Below are 13,078 nucleotides of genomic sequence, written 5' to 3' on the forward strand. Positions count from 1 at the left end.
AGTCTTCTCAGCATTTTATGGATGAATCAAAGCCAAATAGCCAGAATATATTAACTCCTAAACAAAAATGCAGTGATGTTATCTTGAGGAAATACAACCATGAAGTGTGAAGATGTGGAAAAACCTGAGAGACTTCCAGACAGACACTCACAAGAAAACACACTCAGCAGCAGACCAAACGAGCACTGCATATCTGTTGGGAACACCAAAGCTGTCAACAACTACGGCGCACATTATTTTCACCTCTTCTACTACTTTGCAGGATGTGAAAGACATTCAGCTTTCGACACACACACACACACACACACACACACAGAGATCACTAATAGACACCCAGCACAGCCTCCTCGAAAAGCCTCCTGCATAGTTTCAGAGGGAGCGGAAAGATGGATGAAGCGGGCCGGAACAATGGCAAACTGGCTCAGTGATTTAAAAACGTGGGCTGGGTTGAAAAGAAAAAAAAGTTCCAAATAAATGGGTTGCTTCAGTCAGTCCTGATGAGAAGTTTCTGTAAACCCTGTCAGTTTCAGTGGAATTGTCAGAGTGAGGTTATTCTCTCTCCTACCGATGCACACAGTGCAAAGTTGAGAGGAAATATTGCTTAAATTTTAAGAGCTAAAAGTCTTTTTTTCAGTAAATAAAATATGGAAGACATGAGTTTGATCTTCTGTGTCAAGGAGGAGCAGCAGCGTGCGTGGGAATACGGGGAGGATCTACTGGAGGCCCTTGTCAGTCACTTGGCACTCCAGGGATGGAGGAGGGAGAGGTGGAGGGTTCATTTCTTTGTGACAGCTACTTGTCAAAGCTTAGGATGATGCAGATACAGCATATTCGATCCCAACACCCCATGAGAAGGGAAGGACCATCAGGAATCACGTTATCTCAGCCTTGGTTGCTTTTCTTATGTAGATGACAGATACAGAAGAGGTGGATAAAGATGTTAGTGGAGAGGGAAGTGTTTAAGTGAGGTAGGATGAGCTAGGTTTTTTATTGTTATTGCTTTTTTCTTTTTATGTGTCTTTTAAAAAAATGTTGACACGCTGTTGTGTAACTTCATACGCTGGAGTCGATTTGGTAACTTGTTTCTCCAGACAAGTTGGTGCTATTTCTCTTTTTTGAGCACTAGGACCACACTCTTTTTTTTCTTTTACAAACAACTTAGTGGTTTATATATGTGTATGTATGTATAAATATATATGTATACGCTAACCCGCGAGCATAGGTACAAGACTCACTCCACCGCCCTGCGTTTAGCTGTTTATTTTACCACCAGCCATGCTAAACTCTGATAGCTTGTTGCCATAGTTTGTTACAAACATTACCATAAGACAAAGATGCACACTTCTGGTTGTGAGTGCCTGTGCTTTTCCTTAACTTTGAAACAGTTGACCTTTCTCTTTATTGAGGGAAAACGTTAATAAGAATTTACCTTCTGCAGTCGGCATGAGTCTTACTGATCAACCAGGATTAGAGAGGCACAAATCGGAATTTTGTGGCAATTTTTTTTGTTTGTTTTTATAAACCTTTGACTTGCCTGTACTGCTTTTAGATGATTCTGATTGCTCTTAAAGAACTATAATATGAAAAGTGTGAGAGAGAAATTGTTGTAAATCAAGTCCTTAGTGTTATTGAAAAACAAAGAGAAAATGTTCACAAAGATCACTTCTTAACTTGGCTTGGCAAAAATTTGTGTATATTATAAATAATTTAGATCCATGCTTTAACTGTAAGATTTCCAAACTTCTCACCATGTTTTACAGCAGAGGGGTTGAAAGCTCAAATTGATTAAACCAGAATCTTTGCTTAACTCCTGGTCAGTCTGGCTCTCTCTCGCTTTCCTGCAGCCGGAATGAACCACAGGCATGTCTTGACATGTCTCGGTGATAATACAGTTTCCTTTTGTAAAGCGTCTTGTATCTCACCTTCTTCTGTGTTTAATTTAAACACCTCATTGATTCTTGAGTCTTATTCCCCCATTAGCAGCATAGACACTAAAGAACATTGTTGTCAGCGTGACCTAGTGGTGCTTTGTATGATGTGTTTACTGATGGCTCTACAAAGTACTGACTCTAGAGGAGGTGGATGAACAGTTATGCACCCTGGGGCTTTCTGTTATTTTGTCCTATTTGCTGTTTACAATTTCAAAGTTGGGGGCATATTCTGTAAAAAATGAAATGGAGCAAACTCTCAAACAATCCATTTTATTTCCAGGTTGTAAACTAGCACTGTAAACTAGGTTCTCATTTTAAATTCAATGTGAAAATACTTCCTTGTTTTGTTTAGTGTGTTTTCTAGGAACGTCTAAACGTCTGCTGACACACGTACTGAGTGAGGTTTTTGGGATGTGTGTAACACTGTACGCTTGTCTCTCCTGACAGAGGAACACTAATTATGTAATTGACTCAGCATCTAATTGAATCAGAAAATGGAGGACAGGGTTTGTTTTACAGTATCAGGAGACGTTTGCTATTCTACCCTTGTGTCTGTGCTGCACATTGTGTCACTGTCATTACTCACAGAGATAAGAGCAGCAGTACTTGTCAATGTTATTGCCTGAACTGTAACAGTTTTGTATTATATGCAGAAATAACAGCTCATTTATTGATGCCATCCCCTCCTTTTTTTCTTTCTTCATCTAGCTCTGGGCCACATCTGTCAGGCTCGATAGAGGTTCCAGGTAGATCACTGAATAGTGAAAGGGGAGACCGAGAAGAGGAAGCTGGGTGCACTGGGATCTGAGTCAATGACCTGCTGGACAACATAAGAAGTACAGAGGATTAATTAAAATGGGGTAAGTTTAACAGATTGGACTGCATAATGCCAATAGCTGCAGAAGCTTCATGCAGCTAAAGGAGGACTCATCAGCAAACATGACCCCTGCAACATAATGCTCGCTGCTCAATAACCTCTGGCCAATCTGAGACGTGATGAGATGTGCTGATAGCAAGATCCAGAAAATGACTTATATTCTGGCTCACAAAGTGATGTCTGCATACAAACATAAACACTCATTTAAAAGATGCACATACAGATGCAGTTAGAAGAGCTTTAAACAACATTAACAACTTTTGTTACACTGACGAAGGCTTATTACTACAGTTGCAAACTTAAATATAAATAAAAAGAGAAACAGAAGACAGAATATATTGGTTGTTAAAAGCTATGATTAATTTTTGTCTTGGTTTAAATAAAAGAAGTATTGCATTAAAGGGGTATTTATACCCCTTAAGGTTTTCACATTTTGTCACGTTGCAGCAACAGAATTCAATGTATTTTGTTAGGATTTTAGACTAACAATGTAGTGCATACAATGGTTTTTACATTTTTTTTACAAATGAAAATCTAAGACCTGTGGAGTGCAGTTGTGTTCAGTCCAATATTTTGTAAAACCACCTTTCTCTGTAAAAGCAGCTATGAGTTTTTAGTCAGCTTTGCACACCTTGAGACTGAAACTGTCCCTGTCATCTTGGCTGCTTCTCTGAGTAATGCCTTCGTTGCCTGGCCTATCAGTTTGGCTGGACAGCCATACTGTGGTAGGCCTAGATTTATGCCACAATCTTTTCATGTTCGGATGATGGATTGAACAGCTTCATGAGTTGTTCAAAGTTTGGGACACTATTTTATAATCTAACCTAACCTGCCTGCTGTGTTCATAGGTCTTCATGATGCTGTTTGTTTGCTAGTGTTCTTCAACAAATCTCTGAGGCCTTCACAGAACAGCTGGATTTAAACTGGGTTTTTACCAATTTGTATTCTGATTAGTAGATTGGTAATTTGGTTGCACTGAATTTCATGTAGAAGTATCAAACTAAAGGGGGTTGGATAATCACACGCCACACTTTTCAGATTTGTACTTGTGAAAAAAACATAAACCATATAGCAGTTTCCGTTCACTTCATAATTATGCACTATTGGTCTATCAAAACATACGTAGATGTTTGTGGTTATAACACAACAAAATATACTGTATACATGTAAACCTTATTTCTGTGAATTTCCTTTGTGTACTTTTTATGGAACGTTGAGAGTGCAAAAACAGAATAGTTTTCAATTAAAGTTAATCCAACATTAATTATGTCTTTATGGTCAAGGTTTAAAATGGAAGATTATCTTTGGTGGCAGGCTGGTGTCTAAAATGTCACTGTATGCAGTATAAAGAGTATCCACAAATCAGTCTTAATGTACAGATTCAGAAACAGATTTTAGAGTTTTTTGTTATGGTCACTCTAATGCCACATTCAAACACCTTAAAGATTTATTTCTTTTTCATGGACTCTAGAATCCTGTCCCAAGAAATGAGCCCATGCCCCTGCTGGGACATGGTGGATGATATACTGCCCTGCTGGTGCGGATGAGTTATTCCCCAGTTAACTGCAGTGACAGGAGGGAGCGTGGAGAGCACAGACCTCCAGGAAGCAGTTATGCTGGTTTAAAATTCAGCTGGAGAAAGGCAGAGAAGCACAGAGATACTGAGCTGCACTCAAACCAAATTCCACATATTAATGGTTTTTCTTCTCTCTGCCTATTAAACATAATGATAACCTGTACGCTTTACAGCATCTTCTAGCAGCAAAGGAAAGATAGGGATCCACTTATAAACCTATTATAAAATAGATCTATTAAACCAATAGAGACAGTCATAATAAATTCATCATAAGGCTTGTTTCATCATTTGTTTTAATCTCTAATGTAGTGATATGGAGATCAGGGTTTCCCTACAGTCTGGAAAAGTACATAACTTGATTTAGGTGTATCATAGATCTAGATGAATAGGCATAGAGAGAATATAGTAGGAAAAAGCATTCGTATTTAAAATGTATTCTGTATCCTGTGCTCTAAAAGTTGTATCCATCCATCCATCCATCCATCCCTTGCAGTCTGACGATATTTCCAGAATAGGTCACTGCATTTGTTATACAGTACACTGCATAATATAGCAAAGAATTCCCACTCTGAACTCCAATGCTGGGCAAACGTTTTGATATTTTACTTGTGAGGACCCAGACTGGTGTGTTATCTTTTACGGCAGTCTGGATGAAAAATAAGCCAAAGTGCAAAAAAAGACTTTCAGACTGAAGAAGTACTGATCAAGACTAACTTTAAAAGACCAAAATAAAGTCTAACTTCTTGGTGTCAGCATTGTTATGCAGAGGGTCCAAAAGCTAACAGGCCTCCAGGAGGCATGCTGAATTTTAGCAAAGTACTTAAAGGTACTGTTGTGTATAGCTTCTTAAATGGTGTGTTTTCCAACTGCGGCACGAGTCTCAGTCACAATCAATAAATTAGGGTTCTGTTTTTTTGTTTATTAGCTAATTTCATTCACTAAGCAGCTCACAAATTGAATTTAAAGGAAACCGTCCACTAATTGACTCTGATCACAACCCTGCTTACTTCCATCCATGTAAGGAATTGCAATACATCTATTAGCTTAAAGCTGCAGAGTCAGGCGGCACCCTGTTGATGCTTTGTTTTAGGTGGGCATTAGAGTCTGCAGATGATATTTGAGTTTTGCTGTTCACATGAGGCATCAGGGACGAGCCCTCTGAGTCCCTGATTCATAATCACATCCCCAATCAGGCTCTAACCCTGCACTACCGACTGTGGCAGACAGAATATGAAATCTGGCTGATGAAGAGGTTTTTAAGTGGTCAACGTGATTTTTACTCATTGCAGAAAGAAATGAAGAGTCATAGAACACCCAGTACCATCTTGTCTGCTCTTTCGGCTCCTAATAGTCAAGTGCTGTCTGGTTAGTCAGAGGGAAAGAGCGTAGTTGGCAGCCAGTGGTCGGCCAAGCAGCCATGTTCGTTACTGTCCCTTCAACTTACTGCTTCCCTTCAACGTTACATTTCCCATTTCTCTGTCCCATCTTTGTCTCCTGTAGCAGCTCTGTCTTGCACTATTTGTCTCTTCGTATCTGTTTCTCAATCGTCATGTTTTAATAGCCTGGCAAGTGGAGCAATAATCCCTCTCTTATTATTCCAGCTGCAGAGAGAGAGAAAAGAAAACCCCCGAAGGGGTAGACAGGGCGGCGTTTATACAAAATGAAAGTGATTGTTCTGGTGGAGGAAACGCGCTTCAGGGGCAAAATTTCTGTCCTGGACTGTGGGTATACAATATTCATGGATGCTGCTGTCCACCTGGTTGTTAAAAAAAACTCTGACTGATACTCATAATTAATCCAAAGGCCTAAAGAGCATAAAAACTGAACACGTGCAAAACTGTCAAATAGAAAGAAAATGATATACAAATAAAATTGTTTGGACTGCTTTGTATATAGCTCCTCTTTTACTCTGACACTCCTAAAAAAAAGTACAGTGCAACCAAATTGCCTTCAGAAGTCACCTCAATAATAAAGAGTTAGGTTATAAAACTGTTGTCCAAGCTTTAAGCATTTCATTGTTTAATTCATTGTTTAAAAACTGAAAAAACGAGTCACAACTACATACATAACAGGATAAGGAAACAAGAAAACAACCAAGAAATCCAACTCTGGAAGAGCTGCAGAGATCCCTAGCTCATGTGGGAAAATCTGTTGGCACAAATCTGACTTTTATAGGTGAGTGGCTTTGGTCTGTAGAGATAAAAGTAAAACTTTTTGGTAGTTATTCATAGAGAGAAACTAATTCTACACGCCACCCTGAACACAATCTCTGCAGTGACACATGGCAGTGGTAGCATCATGCTGTGGGAATGCTTTTCCTCAGCATGTACTAGAAAAGTGATGAATTGATAGAAGGCAAAAGACGTGAGACTGGGACTTTGTAGCAGGGGAGCGACCCTAAAAAATATATTCATGTGGATGAAAATGACCCAGTTAAAGTACAGACTTAATTCCACTGGAAAGTTATGGCAAGATTTGAAAGTCATTATGTACGGTCGTTATCCATCCAACCTTACCGAGCTTACATCTGATAATGCATCAAGTTGGGGCTGAATACCTTATTTTTCAGATTTAAAGTTGTTAATTGTTTTGAAAACCACAGTTTATTTTCCGTTCATTTGATACTATCTGTTAGTTTGTGGTTGTTTAATGACAAAATATGAAAAGTTGATGGGGTATTGGCATATTAATGCCAATATTAAGCAATTAAGTATTCTGAAACATCATAATCATTTTGTGCTTTTGCCCCTACAGGTGGCCATACTTATTATCTGCTCTCTGTGTGTTTGAGGGTTTATCACTCTGCCCACAGCCATGCCAGACGTGAAGCTTCCACCAACATGTGACTACCCCTCCACCTCCTCTGTTGCTCTCTCCGCCAGCTCTCCTGCTGGCTGCAGCTCTCCCCTGCGCTTCAGGATCAACATGAAGCCCTGCATCGCCAACCTCCCTCTGTCCCCAGACCCCTTGAACTCTTTCCCCCGCCACAGACCCTTCCATGCACCGTCATACCCACTGATGGCCAGGTGCAACAGCAGCACTTTACTCACCAACTTGGGGTTGAGGTATTGTTCTAGCCGCCAAGGCACTCTGGGGTTAGAGCGAGGGCAGGGGATGGTCCTGGGCTCCTGCATCGACACTGGAAGCAACGGCAGCAGGCCTTACAGGAGTATGGAGAACTTGAGCTGGAACACCCTAGCAGATTCTGGCCTGTGCGCACTCAATGCTGCACCTTGTAGAAGCATGGACAGTGAGTTTATTTTACAGTACACGTCTTCTAGCAACTGGTACGACGGGTCTCCAGATGGATCCGTACCGGGTGCCCACGGGCTGGTACCCAATCCAGAGAGTTTGGCATTTTTTCCTCGACGTGGGCTTCCCAGAAAGGATCTGCCACTCTTCCCTCAACTGCTGTTTCCAGGCGGTGTTGACGAATGGGATACAAGAAAGGAACTAAGGGACAAGCTCCGTCTGCAGAGTGCAAGATCCTCAGTTGAACCTTTAAGGCCCTTCCCGCTCCGGCCTCAGGTGAGCCCAAATACTGTTACCATTGAACAAGAAGGTGTGCCTCAGGGGTCCTCAAAGGGTGTTTGTTCCAGGCCACCATGCACAATGCGTACATCTCCAGAAGAGATCAAGCAGGAAGTTTTGAGGCGTTTACAGCTCAGGCGGCAGAATAGCAGCCCCAACCTGACCATCCAAAGTTCTCCGTCTAGTCCAAAAGTGGTCCAGACATCATACACAACAGACAGCATTGCAGGGAACCCCAGTGGAACAGATTCTGCCTGTGAGCGTCGTAAACCTCCTGTGGGACGTCTGTACATCCCAACATTTGAGGAGTTTAAGAGAATGAGGCAGAGGGAGGGAAAGCAAAACGAGGAGTCTACAACAGTTGTTGGGGTGCCTATAATACATGACATGCCGCAAAATGACAGACCCTTCTCTGATCGGACCGAGCCTCTGCTGGGACCCAGTGGAGTTCAGAAAGGTAATTCTGAAGAGGTCAAGAGGGACAAGAGTACAAGTGAAGATGCAGCCAGAACTGACAAAGCCCTTCAAATCGTCACTTCTTCAGATAGACTTGCTTTAATCTTGGTGACCAGTAACAGCACCTCAGCTCCCACTTCTTCCTGTAGTTCTGTTACCAGCAGGAACTCTCCCATCCGAACAGGCCCATCTCCACGGGCTCCCCTGCAGCCCCAGGCTTGCACAGCCCAGGACAAAGCCATTGTTGTCGGAGGAGATGATAGGAGCGCCAGGCGCAGGAGGAGTAGTCTGGAACCAGCTGGGTCAGTTCCCTTCCCTGCCAACAGAGAGAACTGGGGGCGTCCCTCCAGCTGCTGCCCGGCGCTACTCTTGGAGGGGACAGATCTGTCGAAATATGGAGCCAAGATCTATAAGATGAAGGATGGGCTCATCGGATCGGCACTCGACCTCATCAAGAAAAGGTTAGTCAGGTGATTGGGGCAGATTTACAGTATGTGACTCATCTTGTTAAGGTTATATAGACCCAAAAACACTAATATACTTTAGGTTTAAAGGTTTTGGATTCCTAAAATCACATTATATTTGAAAAATATATTTTAGGACTTTGATTAAAAAAAAAACACTTTTTTTATTCATAATTTCTAAATGAAAAGGGCTTTTCAGGTTCAAAATGAAATATAACATTTTTTTCTACTAAACTTAAATTTTATAGCATTGCAATGCATTATTTTTGGTATTTATTGTTTTAATCCACTTCATTTGTCAGTTGTCTCGAACCAAGCAACTAGTTGAAATGACATTTGCTTTCTCTGTAACAATTTTGCATTTTGGTAACCTGCCCCTACCTGTTGCATACTGCATTGACTTGGCCTCTAGTTTCCTGACTGATAAACACTGACACACACACACACACACACAACACACACACACACACACACACACACACATCGTAATAGGATAGCACATTCTCTTGTCTTTCCCATTTTGAAGAGGGACTAACAGAAATGAATGTCTGTGTTTCACTTGAAAATGTTCTTCCATCTCATTTTTTGTCAGTGGTGCTAACTAATTTTAGCACAGGTCAAATGTATTAATGTGAGATTTTTTCCTCTCTGACTAAATACATTCAGTTTAAATAGATTTTTCAATGTGACATTATGGTTCTGCAATACAGTCTGAATTCATACATATGTTTTCCAGGGCAAACAGAACATTTAGGATGAAGCTGTAGTATTTATATAACTAATTAAAAATATTTCTGCAGCCTATGTCCAGTTAACACATCTAGCAGTCACAGAGCTACGTATTAATTTGGTTTTAAAGCCAGGTATGCAGGCAAATGGTGAATGGATGCTCAAAATGTTCTGCATGAACAAACGTGAATAAATAAATGTTAAGGAAAAACTATAATTTCTCAATGTACGTACAGCCCAACTAACAGGATAATATTTAATTGATCTAGGATCACCCATGTTTTTCTATTTAACATTTTGTGATACTTTTCCTACATCCAAGGATTTTTGTTTAGCTGGAAAAGACATTGTTTTGACATCCAGTTGATCCCTGTGATGGTGAAATTAGCTCTGACGGTGCTAATTATCCGAGCCTTATTGCTGTTACAGCCACAAACATGGTTTTAGGTTCAGTACTGAGCTGTAGGCGCACAGTATCATGTTTGTGTGTTATGCAAAACTAGATCATCACATCAGTGTGTGCTCCTCCATCTGTTTGAGGCAGCGCATGCTGTTGTGATATCGATTTATCTCAGTTATTGTGCTAACACCTGTCGGAGTTAACAGGGTTGGCTCTGCAGACGAGGTTGTGGGCGGGAGGCTGACATGAGCCATGGCAGACTGGAGAACTGGCGGTGCCTCTGCAGACTCACTGTTTCCCAGCCTCTCCTTTTTTCTCAGTATCAGCTGTTAGATGGATAAATGAATATATCCATTGTTGTTTATCCCAATCAAGGGCAAACAGGATGAGGGTGTAATTTATCACCCTGTTCTGACATTTAGGCCTCTATTTATTGTGTCTGTTGGACTTTCGGGCATAGAGGAGCTTCTTAGTTTGGCTTGTTTAGTAATATAAACGTAACCCAGGCTGGAGCCTGTGAGAGACGGGAGACAGACTGTATCTCTATCCGACTCTCAGGGGTCTCACTCACTGTCTGTTCTTTGTCTGCAGAAAAGTACCTGCAGTGGAAGAATTTATGTGCACAGAAAAGAGAATAAATGTGTAGGTCTACAGCTGTATTTGTAATCAATCTACATAGCCAACCAAAACATAGTGAAACTGTAAGGTGCACCTCTGCCACAGTCTCAAGTCTTTTCCAGATTTAACAGATTTAACATATTTAATCTAGAAATAATTGTATTTAACTCTATCCATCTTCCCATCAACTCTTTACCTGTCCCTGCTTAAGTAAAGCATCCCAGCAGCATGATGCTGCCACTACCATGTTTCATAGTGGAAATGGTGTTTTCACTATGATGTGCTGTGTTGGTTTTCCATTACAGTTACCATTTTTCATGTAGGCTGGAAATTCAACTTCTTCCACACGTTTGCTGTATGGCTTTCATCAGGGCATGCATGACTAATAGTGGTCGTGTCAACACATCCTCCCACCTGAGCTATGAATCCCTGCAGCTCCTCCAGATCTGCCATGTGCCTCTTGGCTCCTTGGCTACATTCAATTTCCCATCAACTTTATACAACTTCCCTTTCGCTGCTGAAAAAAGGCAACTAGATCAGGGCTGAAACAATTAATTGGATTAATCGTGATTAATCGATTATTGAAATAATTGTCATCTAATTTAGTTATTAAATAATGATTAACTGGAGTATACAGACTGTAAAACAACAATTTGCTGAAAGAACAACCAACTAAGAGCAGTAATTATGCCAAAACTGTACAAAAAATATATACATTTTGCATTTAAAGCAAAAAACTTTCTTTGTCTGTAAATATGCTGTATTCAGAACTCCTGAAGCGGCATAGCTTTACCTTCACCTGGTTCAAATTCTGTTAAAAACCTCCTATTAACCACCTTTTGCTATCTGACTATTAAAAGGTTAATCAAATAAAGTCAACAGATTAATCGATTAGCAAAATAATCGTTAGTTGCAGCCCTAATCTCCATAGCATGATGCTGCCACTACCATGTCTCATCATGGGATAGTGTGTTCACCCTGAACACACTATACACCATCATGTGTTCAGGGTGATATGTATAGTGTTACCTTTCCACCACACATAGCATTTTTTATATATATGAAATTCACTTTTGGTCAGTTTGACTTGAAATTATTACTTCTTGTTTTAATGAGACAAGGAGTCCTGTGATTTGCAGCATGATGCTGAGTGTTGGCAAGCAGGCAATTTGCTCCAAAACTCAAATGAATGTTCAATTTGTCCGATACTTTAAATCAAGGAGTGCTGCTCTGAGAAAGTGTTACAGAAGGTTTAGAGAGCGCAGCGGAAGAGATCACTATTGTGTGGAATTAGTGCGCAGCAATTCAAGTAATGGTTTTGGAACTAACAGCATAAAAAGACAGATGTGCCCACGGGATGCTGCCCACAAGGAAAACCATAAAGTGCAAAATTTTGTTCCATTCAAAAGTTGCTCCACAATGCAGTTGCTTCCTTAGCCAGGTTAATAATGATTTCAACCACTCAGTGAAGCCCATCGACATCCTGCAGTTTAGGTTCAGGTCTGTTTGTTCAGACTGGATTTTTCTTTTATGTTCAAATAATACCCACAATCCAACACACTTGACTCTCTTGTGGTTTAAATTCAAACCTGAGGCTCAGAGCATGTTTCAAAACTTGAAGATTTATTAATTAAACATGAACGTATTCTGTGTGATCTCCACACCCTGCGGTGTTTGGCTTTCACCCATAAGCCTCTTTGTATCATGCAGCACATTGTGCATTCTGAGAATAATTCTCCTCTAGCTGCAGTATTCCTGTAATAAGCATGTTGTTATACCTTGGAGGGTTATTAAAGGATTCAGATGGATTAACGCATTAAAATTGTGCCACTGAATAAACTGTGCACTGCAATAAAGGTGCATTGGGTGACTGTAGTGTGAAACTGAACAGTGTGTCTGCTGTTTATATGTGCATATGCTTTCCCTTTATTTATCAATATTAGACGTCGCCGCTGAAAGAGATGTATATATTGAATTTATTTCGGTGATGCATTAATCGGTTGAAATGACAGCCCGCCTAATTTCATTGTCACATCTTGCCGCGCTGAGAGGTGATCCATCACAAACAGCGATTTCCTGATGAATTAAGCCACAGGTTATTGCTCCCCATGCATCATCCAGGTCATGACAGCTAATCCAGCACATAGGAGAGAGAGGCCCTTTTAATGACAGTTTGAACCGACTGGGCTCATCAGAGCTGCATCCTTGGGGCTGCTTTTGTCCTTATGGCCTTCTGCCACACTGGAACCCGTTTTGATTAAAATGTTTGGATGCCTTCTCTGTGCTGTTCTGGCTTTTTGGTTAGATAACAGAAAACTGCAGATTAGAGTAGTTTATTGAAAAAGTTCTTCAGTGAGAGAAATCCAAAGTAAAGTGCCTGGTATTTTTTTCCTCCTAATTATCATTAGACGTTTTGTACAGTGTAGTGTTAGCACTTTTTCACCTTTGGTACATTACAACCGCAAACCATATGGTATAATAGGATTTAATGTGAAA

The 13,078-nt window shown here is 40.6% G+C and overlaps 1 protein-coding gene across 3 annotated transcripts in view; it reads left to right on the plus strand.

Annotated features, from left to right (window-relative positions):
• si:dkey-91i10.2 (uncharacterized protein LOC555224 homolog) overlaps positions 1 to 13,078 on the plus strand; it is an 84,814-nt gene that overhangs the window by 60,104 nt on the left and 11,632 nt on the right. For all 3 annotated transcript variants that reach the window (XM_047369856.1, XM_047369855.1, XM_047369857.1), the window contains exons 2-3: positions 2,640 to 2,791; positions 7,139 to 8,832. In XM_047369856.1, the coding sequence (XP_047225812.1) occupies positions 7,199 to 8,832 (1,634 nt within the window). In that variant the 5' untranslated portion in view covers positions 2,640 to 2,791; positions 7,139 to 7,198. The remainder of the gene's footprint in view (positions 1 to 2,639; positions 2,792 to 7,138; positions 8,833 to 13,078) is intronic.

This window comes from Girardinichthys multiradiatus, chromosome 7 (genome assembly GCF_021462225.1).
Source record: "Girardinichthys multiradiatus isolate DD_20200921_A chromosome 7, DD_fGirMul_XY1, whole genome shotgun sequence".
NCBI classification, from domain to species: Eukaryota; Metazoa; Chordata; class Actinopteri; order Cyprinodontiformes; family Goodeidae; genus Girardinichthys; species Girardinichthys multiradiatus.